At 38.5% G+C, this 21,171-nt stretch overlaps 1 protein-coding gene across 9 annotated transcripts in view; it reads left to right on the top strand.

Moving 5' to 3' along the window:
• LOC125673863 (mitogen-activated protein kinase kinase kinase 15-like) overlaps positions 1-21,171 on the top strand; it is a 76,063-nt gene that overhangs the window by 11,877 nt on the left and 43,015 nt on the right. For all 9 annotated transcript variants that reach the window (XM_056159244.1, XM_048910761.2, XM_056159248.1 and 6 more), the window contains exons 9-23: positions 583-704; positions 1,411-1,523; positions 2,724-2,883; positions 3,310-3,391; positions 5,025-5,102; positions 5,447-5,607; positions 6,815-6,910; positions 9,721-9,808; positions 9,991-10,124; positions 14,282-14,409; positions 16,571-16,674; positions 17,411-17,549; positions 18,328-18,389; positions 20,470-20,535; positions 20,830-20,930. In XM_056159244.1, coding sequence (XP_056015219.1) covers positions 583-704; positions 1,411-1,523; positions 2,724-2,883; positions 3,310-3,391; positions 5,025-5,102; positions 5,447-5,607; positions 6,815-6,910; positions 9,721-9,808; positions 9,991-10,124; positions 14,282-14,409; positions 16,571-16,674; positions 17,411-17,549; positions 18,328-18,389; positions 20,470-20,535; positions 20,830-20,930 — 1,634 coding nt within the window. The remainder of the gene's footprint in view (positions 1-582; positions 705-1,410; positions 1,524-2,723; positions 2,884-3,309; positions 3,392-5,024; positions 5,103-5,446; positions 5,608-6,814; positions 6,911-9,720; positions 9,809-9,990; positions 10,125-14,281; positions 14,410-16,570; positions 16,675-17,410; positions 17,550-18,327; positions 18,390-20,469; positions 20,536-20,829; positions 20,931-21,171) is intronic.

The raw sequence follows: 21,171 nt of genomic DNA, 5'->3' as shown, positions 1-21,171 counted from the left end.
AGGTTATTCGAAAGGTATGATGAAAGGTTATTCTAGAGGTAAGGTTAAAAATTATCCTTAAGGTAAGATTAGAGGTAAGGTTAAAGGTTAACTTAGAGGTGAGGTTAAAGGTGATTCTACAAGTAAGGTTAAAGGTTAGCCTTGAGGTAAGGTTAAAGGTTATTCTAGTGGTAAGGTTAAAGGCTAACCTAGAAGGAAGGTTAAAGGTTATTCTAGAGATAAAGTTAAAGATTATCGTAGAGGTAAGGTTAAAGCTCAAATCACTAATCAGATCAAATGAGGGAAGACTTGTTTTTCTCGGAGTAAAGAATCTTGAAAAATTTAATGGAATTGATCAAAGACTGTATTATTTCTGATGGTTTATCTCATTTTCTTTACATAGTTTTACAATATCCCGCTGCCAGTCACAAATATTTGGCATCATCAACTTTGCCTCATTAACATTCTTACTTTTAGAATTAAACTTGATGATGCACATTTGTTAGCAAAAACTTATATCTTATTGAGTCTTAGAGATCTTTAGTTGTTTGAAGACATTAATAAATCTTTCATCTCTGTGAACACCTGTGTATTGTTTTGTAGGCGATTCGACAGACAGACAACCCTAGTCCTGACATGCTGTGTTTGTGTGGGCGGATATACAAAGATATGTACATAGACTCTGATTACACTGACCGATCCATGCTGGACAATGCCATTGAATGGTGAGTATCTCGAGTACACTGACCGATCCATGCTGGACAGTGCCACCTAGTGGTGATTGTCACAAGTACACTGACCGATCCATGCTGGACAGTGCCACCTAGTGGTGAATGTCACAAGTACACTGACCGATCCATGCTGGACAGTGCCACCTAGTGGTGAGTATCACAAGTACACTGACCGATCCATACTGGACAGTGCCACCTAGTGGTGAGTATCATGAATATCACAGCAATATTAATGGTGAATAACTCATTACCATCTATTGTTGAGTGCCATAGCGCCATCTCTCTCGTGGTGAGTATCACAGCACCATCTTGTTGTGTGAGTATTGTAGAACAATGTCAATTAGAAGGAAAACAGTGCCACCTAGTGGTGAGTATCACAGTCATAGTGCCACCTAGTAGTGAGTATTACACTGTCATCTAGTGGTAAATATTATAGAACAGTGCCATCTAGTGGTAAATATTCTTGGACAATTCCATCTAGTGGTGAAAATTATTGGACAGTGTCATCTAGTGATGTGAATATTATTGGACAGTGCCATCTAGTGGTGAGTATTATTGAACAGTGCCATCTAGTGGCGAGTTCTATTGGACAGTGCTATCTAGTGGTGAATATTATTGGACATTGCCACCTAGTGTTGAGTGATAATGCCTTCTTTTCAGTTAGAATGTCTCTATTTACTTTGAATTTCCTCTGTTGCAGGTATAGGAAAGGTTTTGACCGACAACCCAATGAATATGCAGGGATTAACCTTGCCACACTTTTAGTCATCTCTGGGAAGGACTTTGCCTCCTGTTCTGAACTTCAAAGAATTGGTATGTTGAATCATGAAAGAATTCTACTATAAAGGTTTAACATAACATAAAAATTGTGTAGAATTATTTATCAACGTGGGGGGTTGATTAAATGGATATGATAAATACTGTGTATACTCCCACAAAAGTTGGTTTTTATACGCCCGTCTTAAGACGGGACGTATTATGGTATGGCGTTCATGTCCGTCCGTCTGTCTGTCCGTCTGTTAGCTTTTTCGTGTCCGACCCGTAACTTAAATACTACAAGGCCTAGAATCATCAAACTTTGTCTGTAGATACATCTTGGGTAGAAGGTGTGTCGCACATTAAAACCAGGTCACTGTGACTTTTCATTAAGAAGATATCTGTCTGTCCGTCCGTCTGTTAGCTTTTTCGTGTCCGACCCGTAACTTAAATACTACAAGGCCTAGAATCATCAAACTTTGTCTGTAGATACATCTTGGGTAGAAGGTGTGTCGCACATTAAAACCAGGTCACTGTGACTTTTCATTAAGAAGATATCCGTCTGTCCGTCCGTCTGTTAGCTTTTTCGTGTCCGACCCGTAACTTAAATACTACAAGGCCTAGAATCATCAAACTTTGTCTGTAGATACATGTACATCTTGGGTAGAAGGTGTGTCACACATTAAAACCAGGTCACTGTGACTTTTCATTAAGAAGATATGGCCATATATGGCAAAAACTTGTCCGCCTCATAACTTGAAAACTATTAGACCTAGAATCACCAAAATTGGTCAACTAATGCATCTTAGGTAGAAGGTGTGTCGCATCCTACTTTAAGATATAAAAAAAAAAAATGTTTTAATGGGTACAATCTATACTGTTAACAATATGTGACGGGCGTATCATGTACCGTGGCGGTGCACTTTATTTTGAGGGAGTTGGGGGTTGAAGTTTCGACTCTGAAGTCTATGTCTGACTTATGCATAACAAACATTGTACAAAGAATGAGTCCAATTTGTAATGTACAAAGGTATTTTATATTTTCTGAATCAATATATGTACAACAAGTAAACACAACTCTTGGTAAATAAGTAAATTTAGCTGACGGACAATCTGATAAAAAATTTAGCCTGACTTATAAGAGGGTCAATGTCAATTTCTTATGAATTATTTGAAATACTGATTTTATATATTGATTAAAACAAATTATTGTAAATTTATTTTGATCATTGTCAGAATGTTAATTTATGTCCTCAGGCCTCGTGCTGAACAACCTGATTGGGAAGAAGGGCAGCCTTACCTCACTACAGGATTACTGGGATGTGGCCACGTTCTTTGAAATCTCTGTCCTGGCACAGGATTATGGGAAGGCCGTCCAGGCGGCAGATTGTATGTTCAGATTAGAACCTCCAAACTGGTGAGTGTGGAGCTGGTGCTCTCCAATTTCTCTTATCATGTCTAATTTACAGGTTATCTCATGTCATGTACTGTGTAACAAAATATATTCTACTGTCCTCCTTTGTACTGTGTGACAGAATATATTATACTGTCCTCCTTTGTACTGTGTGACAAAATATATTATACTGTCCTCCCTAAGGCTCCCTTGTACTGTGTGACAAAATATATTCTACTGTCATCCCTTGTATTGTGTCACAAAATACATTTTACTAACCTTTACCTGACACACTGGTCATACATAAAATCTTATAAACATTCAAAACAAAAATAAAATATAAATATTTAGGTGGTTACTTGCGAAGGTAAAAATGTTATGATTTCAACTGTGAGCAACTTGGTTTTAAATTGGTGAGAGATTTTAGAATTTCATTGCTTATTTACACAGGTACTTGAAATCTACAGTGGGTAACATATCTTTAATCATGAGGTTTAAGAAGAAGACAACAAGTTATTCCAAAGAATTACAGGTAAAAACGTCAGGAATTTTAATAGTATAAAAGCTAAGATTTTGTACCAACATGCATGATTTTTTCATTAAAAAAAATTATATTACATGAGTCACATTGATGATAAAAAATTTTTCAAGAGAATAAAGATTGAAAAGAAAGAATGTTTTAAAAATCACAACAGCTGAGCCATGTTAAGATGATTCAGGTGAGTGATGTGACCCATGGGCCTCTTGTTGGTTTCCCATCCTAAAATCATAGTGTCTGGTTTCCAGCCAACATACAAATCCACATCATTTCTTGTCTGTGGACAGAGCGGAAATGACCAAATTGGAAAAATGGAAAATTTTGAACTACGTCAACAGCATGTAGGATAATTTTTTTCATATTGATATGAAAGTTCTATTGTGTAGCATGACCTTTAAGGTTTAATTAAGGTATTGCATGTATAATGAAAGGATAATGAACAATTTTGAAGGATTTAGATCAACATAAATGTTTATTGTTAGATAATGATGAAAGTGAAGCAGATGAAATTCACATGATTGGTAAATGATTAGAAGCTGACCTTTTTGCACTTAAGACTTTTTGGAAGAGTTGTCTGCCCTTTGTAAAAATAAGAAAAATCTAATTTTCTAAAAATGTGCGTGGTCAATGATTAATTTTATTTCATATTTTCATTAAGAGAAAGTGTATGTAACTTCCTACCAAGAGATTTGTGTGAAAATATAATTTCTTCTTAAAATATTGTAATAAAACATGCTTTTCCCATATACCTCAATGTTAAATTCTAGGTGAAATAAATCAAGCAGTAAACAAAATTTTGAAAATTCCTATGGTGGATTATTTTTATTTGATGAACACTTCAAAATGATACCATGATTACAAAAATTCCACCATCCATTTCTTAGATATGAAATATGGTCATTATACATTGAATACCTTAAATCAATCAGGTTTCAATAAGTTTAAAATCAAGTTGAATTAAATCCATCAGAGCTAGGTCATAATAAATTTAAAAGGTTGTTGGGGGGAAAAAAATCAAACATTTTTTCAACAATTACAAGCTAGCCTTTAAATCAGTATGCAGTTATCTTCTATGTAATTTGAATTTGTTTACACGACCAATTGTGCCTAATGTTGATTTAATGTTAATGAATTTTAACGTTGATGTTAATAATTTGATGTTTAATTTAGCATTAGGCAAATTGTCAGAGTAGCGTATACAGTCTATGGAACTAAGGCAGCCACAAAAATGTTTTTAAAAAAATCCATAATCATTAATTTGATATAATTTAATTTTACTTGTAACACACAATTTATTGGATTTTATCAAACGTATAAGCAAAGTTGCTTTTTTGTCCTGTTATATGGCGTCTTACGGATTACGTCACAATACGTTTGGCTGTTAAGTTTCCATTTTGTTGCTATGGCAATATTGGTTTGCATTGTATAAAATTCATATTTTCTTTAGAATTACTCATCAAATAATGTTAAACATGATTTTCTAAATCAAATTATAAGGAATGAAAAGTAATTTTTTCTCATGTCATATGATATAAAGTAAGTTTGGACAGTTTACACTTTTTTTATTAACCACTTTGATAAAATTGAAATTGACTTTGAACTTTATTATCTTTATTTCATGTTGCAGTTATTTAATTTCTGGATGGAGTTTTTCGCAGAAGCTTGTAAAACTGACTCCAAGGAACTGACCAGTAGTTCATTTCCTGTGAGTATGTCATAAAAAATTACATTTACCATGAGTTTGTCATTAAAATTTACATTTCCCGTGGGTATGTCATAGAATTTACATTTACCATGTCAGAGTATGTCATAAAAATTTACATTTCCCGTGAGTATGTCTTAAAAATTTATATTTCCCGTGAATATGTCATAAAATTTTACATTTCCTGGGAGTATGTCATAAAAATTACATTTCCCGTGATTATGTCACAATAAAGCATTATAAACATTTACATTTTCCGACTGCTGGTGACAACTGATAATTAATTACAGGTAATACTTAATTATACATGTAGATGATAATTAATTACAGATGATGATTAATTACAGGTGTTGGTGCAGGAGCCTACTAAGGTTTTAATGCCGAGTTACGTCCAGATAAATTGGGATGAAGAAACAAAAGAAGTGAGACTATGGCACGTTTATCCCGAGACGGAGAGCAGCAAAGACCATGACTGGACGTTCATTGCTACCTCTATCAAAGGAGTCAGGTATCGGTCCTCATTCCATCTGTCTATCAGTCATCCTTCATTCCACCTGTCTATCAGTCTTCTCTCATTCCACCTGTCTATCAGTTTTCCCTCATTCCATCTGTCTATCAGTCTTCCCTCATTCCATCTGTCTTTCTGTCTTCTCTCATTCCATCTGTCTATCAGTATTCCCTCATTCCATCTGTCTATCAGTCTTCCCTCATTCCATCTGTCTATCAGTATTCCCTCATTCCATCTACATTGTATCTATCTACCAAAGTACTGTATCTTGTCCCTAAATCTGTCTTTCAATCAATGTTTTGTATTTCAATCCTCATTCCATCTGTCTATCTATCAAAGTCATCCCTTAATCCACCTGTCTATCAAAGTTCTAATATACAGAAATGTGCAAAAGAAGACATAGCAATTTTTCATATATTTATAGAATTAAGGAGGAATACTGCACCAGAGGAGTTTGATATGGATGAAAAATGGAGAATGTGTCCAGCAATATTTCAAAATTGAAAACTTTCAATTCACTTGTAGTTAAAAAATTGGAGTTTTAGTATACATGTAATCTGAAAGAAATGAAAACTCTGCAGGACTTTTATTTGTGATCTACAGTGCAGCAGTCATCACATTAACCTATTGTGATACCTAACTAAGTGATAAGATTTGAAAGGAATACACAAATATTGCTGATATTTATATTTTCGGTCTTGTTTTAAAAGGAAGTTGGCCATGACGATATAGTATACCTCCTTAAATGCATTTTTGTAATTTAGTTCTGTCATTCTGATATGTATTCTTTATCTAATAATGTTTAACGTGTATTTTTATTCTATTCTTTTGACGTCTAATTTCATTCTGCAAATTTTGACATGTAAATTCATTCTATGATTTTAAAATGTGTGAATTTTATTTTACGGTTTTGACGTGTGCTTTCAATTTGCTATTTTGATGTGTGAATTCATTCTATGATTTTGACATGTAAATTCATACTACGATTTAGACGTGTAATTTTCTGCTATTTTGACATGTACTTTCATGCTATTATTTAGACGTGTAATTTTCTGCTATTTTGACCCGTACTTTCATTCTATGATTTAGACGTGTAATTTTCTGCTGTTTTGACATGTAATTTCATTGTATGATTTTGATGTGTAAATTCATTCTACGGTTTTCATTTTACGATTTTGACATGTAATTTTGTGCTGTTTGATTTCAGCCTGTACAGGAGAGACTGTCGTGCTGTATTTCTGTACGTCCAGGAAAACTCGGATGATTTCCACATCTTTTTTTCCTCGGAGCTCCAAAGAAGGGAGTAAGTCTGTTATTTCACATAAAACTATTGGAATTAAATCGTATTTCTAGCTGCGAATCATCTCCACTGGACAGAGCCTTAGTGCATGATGTAACTTATATAACTCTCACGATATCAAGTTTCTTGCCCAATCCCAGTGTTTTAATCTTTTTCTTCGGTTAAAAATTTCATGATTATATGTATGAATATGACCACTGACCTATTAACAGAGTTTGTATAGGAGAAATTTGTCAGACTTAGCTGAAATCAGGAGTAAAATATTACACAGGAAACAAATACAGTGCTCCCTCGATATACTGTTCAAGGCATAATCCTGAGGCAAAGGGTGTGGTCTCAAGGTCATTTCAAAGTTGACCTTAAATTTTGTTTTGTTAAAACTTTGATATTTTGCTTAGTATAAGGACTAGGATCATCAAATTATGTCAGTTGATGCATCTTAGGACCTAATATCATGTTGTCTCAAAAGTAGGTCATGATGACTTACTCTTTGAATTTCGCAGGTAATTGTTATTAAATGGATTTTGATGCATATCTTGGACACTTTTGAGCCTATGATCATCAAAAGTTGTCAGTTGATGGATCATGGGACCTTGAAGTGCATCATGTAAAAAGTATGTCACCATGACCTACTTTCTGAATTTTATGGCTAATCATTTATGAATACATTTTAGGTTGTTATTTCAGATACCAAGAGGTTTAGAATCATCAAACCTTGTAAGTTGATGCATCTAGAGGCTTCAAAACATATTTATAAAAAAGTAGGTCACAGTGACCTACTTTTTGAATTTTGCAGACATTCAAATTTCACATTTTCAATTTTAGATGCATATTTTGGACACTATGAAAGCTAGGATCATCAAACTTTGTCAGTTGACGCATCTTGTGTCTTCATAGTTTGTTGACCAAAAAGTAGGTCACCGTGACCTACTTGTGGAATTTGACAGCTATATTTTGATATTGCAGATACTATTTGACTTACAATTATCAAACTTTGTCAGTTTATGGTTGTTGAGTCTTCAGAGTGTGTTGACCAAAAAGTAGGTCACTGTGACCTACTTTTGGAATTTGACATTTATATCTGAATATTTCAGATACTATTTGACTTCAATTATCAAATTTTTTCAGTTGATGCATCTAGAGTCTTTGGAGTGTGCCGACCAAAAAGTAGGTCACTGTGGCCTTCTTTTGGAATTTGACGGCTATATTTGAATACTATTTGACTTGTCAGTTGATGCATCTTGAGTCTTCAGTGTGTCGACCAAAAGTAGGTCACCGTGACCTACTTTTGGACAGTTACATTTAAATTTTCAGGTACTATTTGACTTAACATCATCAAACTTTGTCAGTTGAAACATCTTGAGTCCTCGGAGTGTGCAGACTATAAATTAGGTTACCTTGATCTACTTTTTTAACGTCAAAGCTATATCTAAATCAAATGCTAAGAGGCCTAGAATCATGAACCTGTTTCAGTTGATGTATCTTGAGTCCTTGGAGAGTGTCAATTAAGAAGTAGGTCACTGTTATACTTTTTGAATTTCATGGCTATATTTAGATATTTCAGATACTAAGTGGCTTAGATCCATCAAACTTATTAAGTTGATGCATCTTGACTTCTCAGAGTGTGTCAGCTAAAAGGTAGGTCACTGTGACCTACTTTTGCTTTTTTTTTTGCAAATCTATACATCTTTCAAACTAAAAACCCAAGGATCATCAAACCTTCACTTAACTCGCTTTTTGTTTTTTTATTTCAACAGAGCTGAAAAAGTTAAAAAGCAATTTTGTTGATATTGGATTTAAGAACCATTCTCCAACAATGACATGAAATGTAATTACATTAAAAATCGGGACAAAATACAATACGATCCCCTTGTTCTAATTGTGTGCATAGTAAATTCGGTATTTAGCACCCCAACCGAGACGTCTCTATGACCCTTGAACAAATTCATGTAGAAGAGAAATACATGTATGTACTACCCAGATATGCACGTAGGTTAAGTAACTTCATTTTGTAATTATTTTGATTGCCTAATCTAATAGTGTACTGTATGATATCCCCTTTATATATTATCATGTGATAGGTCTTTAAAACCTTGTTAATTGATGAATCTTGGTTAGTGAGAATTTTTGCCTGTTCTACAATGTATCAGAAGAGTGATTCTAGGCCCATGGGCCTCTTGTATAACATCATTTATTTGTTTTTGTTACACATATTTCAGATTTTATAACATCATTTATTATACCCCCTGCAAACGAAGTTTGGGGGGTATACTGGAATCACTTTGTCCGTCTGTCCGTCCGTTTGTCTGTAGAGGCAATTTGTCCGAAGTTTATTTCTAATACTGCTGGACATATTTCATTCAAACTTTATGAACATCTTCTATATATTATGTAGTTGTGCATCTCCTATTTTCATTGAAATATTTTAACAGTTATAGAAGTTAAACACATTTTCTTTTCATTTTGGGGGTTGCGCACTTTGTCCAGAGTTTAATTCTAATAGCGTTGAACAGATTTGATTCAAACTTTATTCTCATCTTATATATATAATGTAGTTGTGCATCTTCTATTTTCATTGAAATATTTTAACAGTTATAGAAGTTACGGACATTTTCTGATTCCCATTGATTGCCCTGTAGATAATGTGAAAATATCCAATGTGCAGCTTATGTGCTTGCATTAAATATTTCCCATCATCTTATATGCCCCGCGGGGGGTATTAGTCTCATTAGGATAGTTCTAGTTTGTTTTTGTTACACATATTTCAGATTTTATAACATCATATCATTTTGTTTTCGTTACGTAAATTTCAGATTTTATAACATTGTGTCCAACATGATCAAAGATCAGGTGGACAGTCAGGTATTTTCGGAGTCACTGGATGAATATGACACCATCGAGGTAAACTCACATTCAGTTTAATACACTTTTAATTAATATGATAATTTTAGGATAAATTTTAAACAAAAACTTTAAAATTGCAATGACTTTCAATGCTTTCCATAGTAAGTTATGTCATAAAAAGTCAACGTTGTTGCTCAGACAATGAAATTTTGGGTTAAAATGAAATTGAATGATTTTAGTATCAGTACGAGTTGGATGAGAAGAACCAGCGTGTGGTTTTGGGTCGGGGGTCATTTGGTGTTGTTTATGCAGCACGTGATACGAAGACACAAGTCAGGATAGCGGTGAAGGAGATTCCAGAGAAAAACACCCAGTAAGTGGATTGCACCCCCACTCCCTCACCCCCTCTCCCTCCCTCACCCCCTCTCCCTCACCTACTCTCCCTCCCTCACCCCCTCTCCCCTCGCCCCCTCTCCCTCCCTCCCTTTCCCTCCCTCACTCCCTCTCCCTCCCTTGCCCCCTCTCCCTCCCTCACCCCCTCTCCCTCCCTCGCCCCCTCTCCCTCACTTCCTCTCACTCCCTCGCCCCCTCTCCCTCCCTCACCCCCTATCCCTCACTCACTCCCTCTCCCTCACTCCCTCTCCCTCACCTCCTCTCTCTCCCTCACCCCATCTCCCTCCCTCACTCCCTCTCCCTCACCTCCTCTCCCTCCCTCCCCCTCTCCCTCCCTCACTCCCTCTCCCTCACCTCCTCTCCCTCCCTCGCCCCCTTTCCTTCACTCACTCCCTCTCCCTCACTCCCTCTCCCTCACTCCCTCTCCCTCACCCCCTCTCCCTCACCTCCTCTCCCTCCCTCACCCCCTCTCCCTCACCTCCTCTCCCTCCCTCGCCCCCTCTCCCTCACTCACTCCCTCTCCCTCACTCACTCCCTCTCCATCCCTCACTCCCTCTCCCTCCCTCACCTCCTCTCCCTCCCCCTCTCCCTCCCTCACTCCCTCTCCCTCACCTCCTCTCCCTCCCTCGCCCCCTCTCCTTCACTCACTCCCTCTCCCTCACTCCCTCTCCCTCACCTCCTCTCCCTCCCTTGCCCCATCTCCCTCACTCCCTCTCCCTCACTCACTCCCTCTCCCTCCCTCCCTCCCTCTCCCTCCCTCACCTCCTCTCCCTCCCTCACTCCCTCTCCCTCACCTCCTCTCCCTCCCTTGCCCCATCTCCCTCACTCCCTCTCCCTCACTCACTCCCTCTCCCTCCCTCCCTCCCTCTCCCTCCCTCACCTCCTCTCCCTCCCTCACTCCCTCTCCCTCACCTCCTCTCTCTCCCTCACTCCCTCTCCCTCACCTCCTCTCTCTCCCTCACCCCATCTCCCTCACCCCCTCTCCCTCACTCACTCTCCCTTACCTCTCCCCCCTTACCCCCTCTCCCTCCCCCTCTCCCTCCCTCACTCCCTCTCCCTCACCTCCTCTCCCTCCCTCACTCCCTCTCCCTCACCTCCTCTCCCTCCCTCACCCCCTCTCCTTCACTCACTCCCTCTCCCTCACCTCATCTCCCTCCCTCACTCCCTCTCCCTCACCTCCTCTCCCTCCCTTGCCCCCTCTCCTTCACTCACTCCCTCTCCCTCACCTCCTCTCCCTCCCTCACTCCCTCTTCCTCACCTCCTCTCCCTTCCTCACTCCCTCTCCCTCACCTCCTCTCCCTCCCTCACTCCCTCTCCCTCACCTCCTCTCCCTCCCTCACCCCCTCTCCTTCACTCACTCCCTCTCCCTCACCTCCTCTCCCTCCCTCACTCTCCCTTACCTCTCCCCCCTTACCCCCTCTCCCTCACCCCCTCTCCTTCACTCACCCCATCTCCCTCACCCCCTCTCCCTCACTCACTCTCCCTTACCTCTCCCCCCTTACCCCCTCTCCCTCCCCCTCTCCCTCCCTCACTCCCTCTCCCTCACCTCCTCTCCCTCCCTCACTCCCTCTCCCTCACCTCCTCTCCCTCCCTCACCCCCTCTCCTTCACTCACTCCCTCTTCCTCACCTCCTCTCCCTCCCTCCCTCACTCCCTCTCCCTCACCTCCTCTCCCTCCCTCACTCCCTCTCCCTCACCTCCTCTCCCTCCCTTGCCCCCTCTCCTTCACTCACTCCCTCTCCCTCACCTCCTCTCCCTCCCTCACTCCCTCTCCCTCACCTTCTCTCCCTCCCTCACTCCCTCTCCCTCACCTCCTCTCTCTCCCTCACTCCCTCTCCCTCACCTCCTCTCTCTCTCTCCCTCCCTCACCTCCTCTCCCTCACCTCCTCTCCCTCACTCCCTCTCCCTCACCTCCTCTCCCTCACTCCCTCTCCCTCACCTCCTCTCCCTCCCTCACTCCCTCTCCCTCACCTCCTCTCCCTCCCTTGCCCCCTCTCCTTCACTCACTCCCTCTCCCTCACCTCCTCTCCCTCCCTCACTCCCTCTCCCTCACCTCCTCTCCCTCCCTTGCCCCCTCTCCTTCACTCACTCCCTCTCCCTCACCTCCTCTCCCTCCCTCACTCCCTCTCCCTCACCTCATCTCCCTCCCTCACTCCCTCTCCCTCACCTCCTCTCCCTCCCTCACTCCCTCTCCCTCACTCCCTCTCCCTCACTCCCTCTCCTTCACTCACTCCCTCTCCCTCACCTCCTTTCCCTCCCTCACTCCCTCTCCCTCACCTCCTCTCCCTCCCTTGCCCCCTCTCCTTCACTCACTCCCTCTCCCTCACCTCCTCTCCCTCCCTCACTCCCTCTCCCTCACCTCCTCTCCCTCCCTCACCTCCTCTCCCTCCCTCACCTCCTCTCCCTCCCTCACTCCCTCTCCCTCACCTCCTCTCTCTCCCTCACTCCCTCTCCCTCACCTCCTCTCTCTCCCTCACTCCCTCTCCCTCACCTCCTCTCCCTCCCTCACTCCCTCTCCCTCACCTCCTCTCCCTCCCTCACCTCCTCTCCCTCCCTCACCTCCTCTCCCTCCCTCACCCCCTCTCCCTCCCTCACCTCCTCTCCCTCCCTCACTCCCTCTCCCTCACCTCCTCTCTCTCCCTCACTCCCTCTCCCTCACCTCCTCTCTCTCCCTCACCCCATCTCCCTCACTCCCTCTCCCTCACTCACTCTCCCTTACTTCTCCCCCCTTACCCCCTCTCTCTCCCCCTCTCCCTCTCCCTCCCTCACCCCATCTCCCTCCCTCATCCCCTCTCCCTCCCACCTCTCCTTCACCCTCTCTCACTCCGCAAACCCACCCCCTCCCCCGCACCAGTGGAGGAAATTTCATAGAAAAACGTACAGTAAAAGTGGATTGCATCCTCACAATCCTTCTCTCTCCCCCTCTCCCTCTTCCTCCCTCTTCTCCTTCACCCTCTCTCACTCCTCACACTCACCCCCCTGCCTCGCACCAGTGGAGGAAATTTCATAGAAAAACATTCAGTAAGTGGATTGCATCCTCGCAATCCTTTTCTCCCCTCCCCCTCCGTAAGTGATGGAGATTTTATCCAGAGAAAAACATATACTAAGCTAAATCAAGTGTTTCCCCCCGAAGTTATGAGATTTGACTGAGAAACATAGATGTGTATTAAATGTAGTGTCCTCAATTTATTCCCTTCCCCTCCCTCACTCACACATACACAATAACCCCCCCCCCTCCCTCACTCACACATACACAATGACTCCCTCCCCCCTCCCTCACTCACACACACACACACACACACACACAAAGTTCTGGGATGAACAAGACAAAAATTGATAAACTCAAATTATACACAAATAGAATAGAAACTTATACTTGTATATGATTAGGAGTAGGCAAACTGTAATATGATATACATTCTTCAGAGTGTTATAGATGAGATAATCAACAGTTTGTTAATCTTTTTGATATAAATTCTTCTGTCTTATAGATGAGATAATCAGACAATTTGTTATTTTTTTGATATAAATTTTTCTGTCTTATATATGAGATAATCAGACAATTTGTTATCTTTTTGATATAGATTATTCAATGTCTTATATATGAGATAATCAGACAATTTGTTATCTTTTTGATATAAATTCTTCTGTCCTATAGATGAGATAATCGGACAATTTGTTAATTTTTTCGATATAAATTATTCAATGTCTTACAGATGAGATAATCAGACAATTTGTTATCTTTTTGATATAAATTTTTCTGTCTTGTATATGAGATAATCAGACAATTTGTTATCTTTTTGATATAGATTATTCAATGTCTTATATATGAGATAATCAGACAATTTGTTATCTTTTTGATATAAATTCTTCTGTCCTATAGATGAGATAATCGGACAATTTGTTAATTTTTTCGATATAAATTATTCAATGTCTTACAGATGAGATAATCAGACAATTTGTTATCTTTTTGATATAAAGTCTTATAGATGAGATAATCAGACAATTTGTTATTTTTTCGATATAAATTATTCAATGTCTTATAGATGAGATAATCAGACAATTTGTTAATATTTTTGATATAAATTCTTCTGTCTTATAAATGAGATAATCAGACAATTTGTTATCTTTTTAACAGAGATGTGCAGCCACTTCATGAGGAAATCAAACTTCACAGTCGACTGAGTCACAGAAACATTGTTAAATATCTGGGCTCGCTCAGTGAAGACGGGTACTTTAAGATATTCATGGAACAAGTCCCTGGAGGTTAGTGAGGTCAAATGTCATTGTAACGGCTGTATGAACTTTGAACTTTAACCTGACTTCTGATGGAGAGTTGTCCATGAACTGTAATGTTACTGTGAAGGGAGACTTAGTGATCCAAATTCACAATGTATATTCTGTGATGAAACCTGGTGATTTGGGAGTTTACCATAGAACCATATCTAATGCTTATTCGAGTATATTAAAATCCTTACTTTTGTCTATATTTTATCAAAAAAACTAAAGTTACTATCAAATATGATAGACACACACTTTATGAAAATTTCATTTTTGTGTTTGGTTTATTTTTCAGTACAGTGTGTTGTCCATGGTTAATCAGACAACACTCTTAAATACTTTAGATCGCTAGAGGTTTTATTAGCTCTTCTGAGCCGAAGGCTCAAAGAGCTAATCAAAGAGCTAATCATATGGCCATATGTCTGGCGTGCGGTGTGCGTCAACTTTTTGGAAAAAGGGCTATATCTCAAGAACCCCTTGGCCCATTTTTGTCAGATTTGTCACAGGGTATCCTTGGCCCAAGGGCTTTCATTTGTACTAAAACTAGGGTTGTGACCCTTTAACAAAGGGAGAAAATTAGGAAAATGCAAACAAAAGTAGTGGTTGCTAAAAAATCTTCTCAAGAACCTCTGGGCAAATTACCACCAAACTTATGCATAAGTATGAAGATAGGTTGTAGATAAAAATTTGTTCAAGGCATCATCCGGGGGCAAAGGGTGTGGTCTCAAGGTCACTTCAAAGTTGACCTTAAATTTTGTTTTGTTAAAACTTTGATATTTTGCGTAGTATAAGGACTAGGATCATCAAATTTTGTCAGTTGATGCATCTTAGGACCTAATATCATGTTGTCTCAAAAGTAGGTCATGATGACCTACTTTTTGAATTTTGCAGGTAATTATTAAATGGATTTTGATGCATATCTTGGACACTTTTGAGCCTATGATCATCAAAAGTTGTCAGTTGATGGATCATGGGACCTTAAAGTGTGTCATGTGAAAAGTATGTCACCATGACCTACTTTCTGAATTTTATGGCTAATCATTTATGAATACATTTTCAGATACCGAGAGGTTTAGAATCATCAAACCTTGTAAGTTGATGCATCTAGAGGCCTCAAAACATATTTATAAAAAGAAGTAGGTCACAGTGACCTACTTTTTAAATTTTGCTGACATTCAAATTTCACATTTTCAATTTTAGATGCATATTTTGGACACTATGAAAGCTAGGATCATCAAACTTTGTCAGTTAACGCATCTTGAGTCTTCATAGTTTGTTGACTAAGAAGTAGGTCACGTGACCTACTTTTGGATTTTGACGTTTATATCTGAATATTTCAGATACTATTTGACTTCAATTATCAAACTTTGTCAGTTGATGCATCTTGAGTCTCTGGAGTGTGTCGACCAAAAAGTAGGTCACTGTGGCCTTCTTTTGGAATTTGACGGCTTATTTGAATACTATTTGATTTGTCAGTTGATGCATCTTGAGTCTTCAGTGTGTCTACCAAAAGTAGGTCACCGTGACCTACTTTTGGACAGTTACATTTAAATTTTCAGGTACTATTTGACTTAACATCATCAAACTTTGTTAATTGATGAATCTTGGTTAGTGAGAATTTTTGCCTGTTCTACAATGTATCAGAAGAGCGATTCTAGGCCCATGGGCCTCTTGTTTTTGGTTGTATCACGGCTTAATACCATAATTATTATATGCTAAACAAATTGTCCGCAAGCTAGTAAGCAGATTTCTTCTGCTACATAATCATTAATCTAATTGTTTTGATGTCTGTAACAGGAAGTTTGTCTGCCCTATCGCTGTCTGCGATTTCGTCTGCTACATTAATTTGTGTTGATGTCTGTAACATGAAGTTTGTCTGCCCTATCGCTGTCTGTGATTTCGTCTGCTACATTAATTTGTGTTGATGTTTGTAACGGGAAGTTATTCTGCCCTATTGCTGTCTGCGATTTCATCTGCTATATTAATTTGTTTTGATATCTGTTACAGGAAGTTTGTCTGCCTAATGCTGTCTGTGATTTCATCTGTTACATTAAGTTGTTTTTATGTCTATTACAGGAAGTTTGTCTGCCCTAATACTGTCTGTGATTTCGTCTGCTACATTAATTTGTTTTCATGTCTATTAAAGGAAGTTTGTCTGCCCTATTGCTGTCAAAGTGGGGACCCCTAAAAGACAATGAAACCACCATAGCTTTCTACACAAAACAGATATTGGAAGGACTCAAGTACTTGGTAAGATCTCCTGTTCTATCAATCATCTGTGTTATGTATGATATATATAAACATATAATTGATGAATGGAATCATTGTAAAGTAGATTAATAGAAGTGATTTACAACTAACCCAAACTTCTTGAACGTTATTTTCGTGGAATCAAAACTACAAAAAACCAAGTCTGAGCCTGCAATTGTCAAACACCTAAAATCTAGCAAGGAGACAACACATTTAATTCAAATTTTGTATATATACTTTGTATATAATGAAGTTATGATATTGTCATTTTCATTTAAATTCTACATGTATATCTTTCAAGAAAATATGGATCCATATTTTCATTTTACAGGATGTTTTATTCAACTTTTTAGACTAAGTCATTTTGTAACTATCTCACAAAGACTACTGCACATGTTTAAGAGTCATCAGTCCATCTCTGTCTATCTGTCTGTGGATACGATTTTTTCCAGACATTTCATAAGAGAGTGTTTTTCCTGTTTGTACACTCTTTGAAAGGAATTTAGAGTATTCTGAAACTTGTATTCAGATGAAGCGTGAATAATGATGTAAATCGGGTGTTTCTGGTCTTCAGCTATACAATATTTCAGATATGCCCCTATATTGATGAGCCCTGCGGGGGTATTAGTCCCATTAGGACAGTAGTGTGACTTAATATTGAATATTTCATTGTGGCTCAGTCAACCTTAGTTTTGTTTTTAATCAATAAAGTGTAATTTGCTGAGTTTTTTTGTAGCATGACAATAAAATCGTTCATCGTGACATAAAGGGTGATAATGTTCTGGTCAACACGTATAGTGGTCTGTTAAAAATCTCGGACTTTGGCACATCGAAACGGCTGTCTGGAATCAACCCGTGTGCTGAGACTTTTGCAGGTAAGCACAAAGACCACTCAAAATGAATGTATTCAGTCTTTTAGATGTGGGCTGTTACTTCATTCAGTTTAAGGTTTTGTTTTAGCCAGGAATGATATCCCGTATTTTTACACAATCAGCACCTCATCAGCATTAACATAAACTCTATGACTGATCTGAATAATATTTATTATTATGTAAACTTTGGTTTCTAAATCCATTTAACCTGATCCTCTAAGGTTTAGTGATGAATGTAATATTTTAGTAAGTATTCCAACTGTAATACAGAATTTCTGAGATATGAGCTCTTTTGTTATGGAGGTTCGTTCAGTATTCTGTTGAACGGTTGGGTGGGTAAAAGATGTATACATGTATTATAGACTGGTTAGGTAGATAATGATAAGTTATGAATGCGTAAATTTTGTTTATGTTAGCAATTTATTTCCTCTTCTAAACAAGTGATACTTTTATCAAAGAAAGATGGTGATTATCGATTTTTTGTTTGAGCTATTTTATCATCAAATACTCATAAACTTACTAAGATTGTGTGTCCCAGCAGTTTGGGTGGTTGCATGATGTCTGGTAATCATCCTTTAGGTAATATATGAATGCAGGGATAAGCATTTGTAGCCACCACATGAATACGAAAACGTATTTTGCGTCTCGCTCTGCATAAGAGTTCAGAAAAGGGAAATAACTATTTGACAACTCAGAAATTGTGTATTGGTGACGGATCTAAGATTTTCGAATTGTATTGACACTGTAGCTATCTATCTACAGCATTACCATGTTTTTACAGGAACCATTCAGTACATGGCCCCAGAGGTTATAGACAAGGGACTCCGCGGATACGGACCTCCAGTGCGTACAGTTTTGTTGCATTGTCTTTGTACATTTTCAATTCTTTGTTTTTATTATATGCTCGTTGAAGACGGGATGTATTATAGTATGGCTCTGTCCGTCTGTCTGTCTGTCCGGACATTGTGGGCAGGATACAGACTGAACCATAAGCCCTAGGACTTTACAACTTGGTACATTTGATCACCAAGATGAGAGGAAGATGCCTATTGTTTTTCAAGGTCAAAGGTCAAGGTCGTAGTATCACTTTTTAGGAAAATCTTGTGGGCAGGATACAAACCGAACCGTAAGCTCAAGGATATTATAACTTGGTATATTTGATCATCATGATGAGAGGAAGGTGCCAATTGTTTTTCAAGGTCAGAGGTCAAAGGTCAAGGTCGTAGTATCACTTATTAGGAAAACCTTGTGGGCAGGATACAAACCAAACCGTAAGCTCCAGGATATTATAACTTGGTATATATGATCACCATGATAAGAGGAAGATGCCTATTGTTTTTCAAGGTCAAAGGTCAAGGTCGTAGTATCACTTTTTAGGAAAACCTTGTGGGCAGGATACAAACCGAACTGTAAGCTCCAGGATATTATAACTTGGTATATTTGATCACCATGATGAGAGGAAGATGCCTATTGTTTTTCAAGGTCAAATGTCAAGGTCGTAGTATCACTTTTTAGGAAAACCTTGTGGGCAGGATACAAACCGAACCATAAGCTCCAGGATATTATAACTTGGTATATTTGATAATCACGATGAGAGGAAGGTGCCTATTGTTTTTCAAGGTCAAAGGTCAAGGTCGTAGTATCACTTATTAGGAAAACCTTATGGGCAGGATACAAACCGAACCGTTAGCATATTTATGAAGTAGCGCATTCTAAGGCTATCCCTCTTTATATCTTGATATCCATTTCTACAAGCATAATAATGAATTAGCTCACAGAGGACAGTGCTAACTTCACTAAAATATGAATCCCACTAAAATATGTTTTCCTTGAGCAAAATCTACGGGTGTATTATGCCACGTTGGCGTTGCTCTTGTTAGAATAGTTTAAGGACTGTTCGACTTTTACCAGCACAATATTAGACTTGCAGGACATTTTTTATTTATAATTGTATTCTTTTGATATGAAATGCTCTAGAGATTTTAAATTGATTTGGGCGCTTTACAAATTCTAATATTGTATTGCAATTCAATTGTGGATATGGGCCTCCATTTTGTATAGTTTTGTTGCAGTTCATGTCTTTGTATATTTTCAATTCATGTTCACAAAGAATTCTCTTAAAAATTCTGTTCATGTGTTACCTGTATCATAGACAGGAAGATAGTACCAAATTTACAAAGTTATCATTTTAACAGACCATGTCAGAATATAGAAATCAGTATTATGAAATTATGATAAATCATGATAAGAGATAAAATTGTTTTCATTTAAATGATAAATTCTTTTAAACCAATTTTCTTGTGGCCATCTAGATGTATGAAGGAAGAGATTTTTGACTTGTTTCTGTAGATGGAGATTTTTCTGGTATAGGAGTTTTCTGTATAGAGAGGTTACACTGTAGTAGTCCCTGGTACTAGGCTGTTATCATATTCTATTGTGTACTCATCGTACCCAAGTACCAATAAACAAACTGGTCCTGTGAATGAGACTGCACCGAGGCCCTTCACCGGCAATGGTGACGTCTCCCTATGATGAAAAATTCTCAGGCGGGATGTTAAACGATATGAAATATACAGTCTCAAAAACAACTTTCTAAAAAAGGATTTAGAATCAATCTAGGATAGCCTAATTAACAAAGCTGTTTAACATACATTTTAACAGACTTTAGAAGATTTAAAAAACCCACCTGAAGACTTCAAAGTCTAGTTGGACAAAGTGTTTGGGAGTTCATCCCGACATCCAAATTTGTGTCTTTTGTATAAGTCAGGCACATGAATTATCTTTGAATGTACATCATATGATATGAATTATCTTTGGATGTATTAATGTTCCATATTACATATGATATCATCTCTATTGAATGCATTGATTTTTCATTTCACATATAAATGCTTTCATTGTAAACACTCTTGTAATTTTTCAGGCAGATATCTGGTCTCTTGGTTGTACTGTCATAGAAATGGCAACTGGAAAACTGCCATTTATAGAGGTAAGTTTGTTAAATGTCCTCTCATTTCTCTGTGTATTGCCATAGGTACGTATTCTGTTACAGTAGCTATTTATTGGTTTGTTTTATTGTTTTATCTATTTATTGTAATGTCTGTTTTCTATAATGTATATTTCTAGAGATAATTATATAGTGTTCATCAGATGGGTATCCATGCCCCACAATTGGATTCAAACTCGAACCCAAAATGTCGACTTTCATGCCCAGTTTTACAGGAAAACTCTGTTCTATCAATCTGGAAGTAAATCTGATAGATGTATCATTTCTATTCCACAGCTGGGTAGTCCTGAGGCAGCCATGTTTAAAGTTGGATTTTACAAGATGCATCCAGAAATCCCAGGCAGTATGTCAGAAAATGCAAAAAGCTTCCTCCTCAAGTAAGTCTTGCAGAAATATCAAACACTATGTCAGAAAATACCAAATCCTTCCTCCTCAAGTAAGTCTTACAGAAATATCAAACACTATGTCAGAAAATACCAAATCCTTCCTCCTCAAGTAAGTCTTACGGAAATATCAAACACTATGTCAGAAAATACCAAAGGTTTCCTCCTCAAGTAAGTCTTGCAGAAATATCAAACACTATGTCAGAAAATACCAAATCCTTCCTCCACAAGTAAG

This window comes from Ostrea edulis, chromosome 3 (genome assembly GCF_947568905.1).
Source record: "Ostrea edulis chromosome 3, xbOstEdul1.1, whole genome shotgun sequence".
NCBI lineage: Eukaryota > Metazoa > Mollusca > Bivalvia > Ostreida > Ostreidae > Ostrea > Ostrea edulis.
This window is presented reverse-complemented; position numbering and strand designations above follow the sequence as displayed.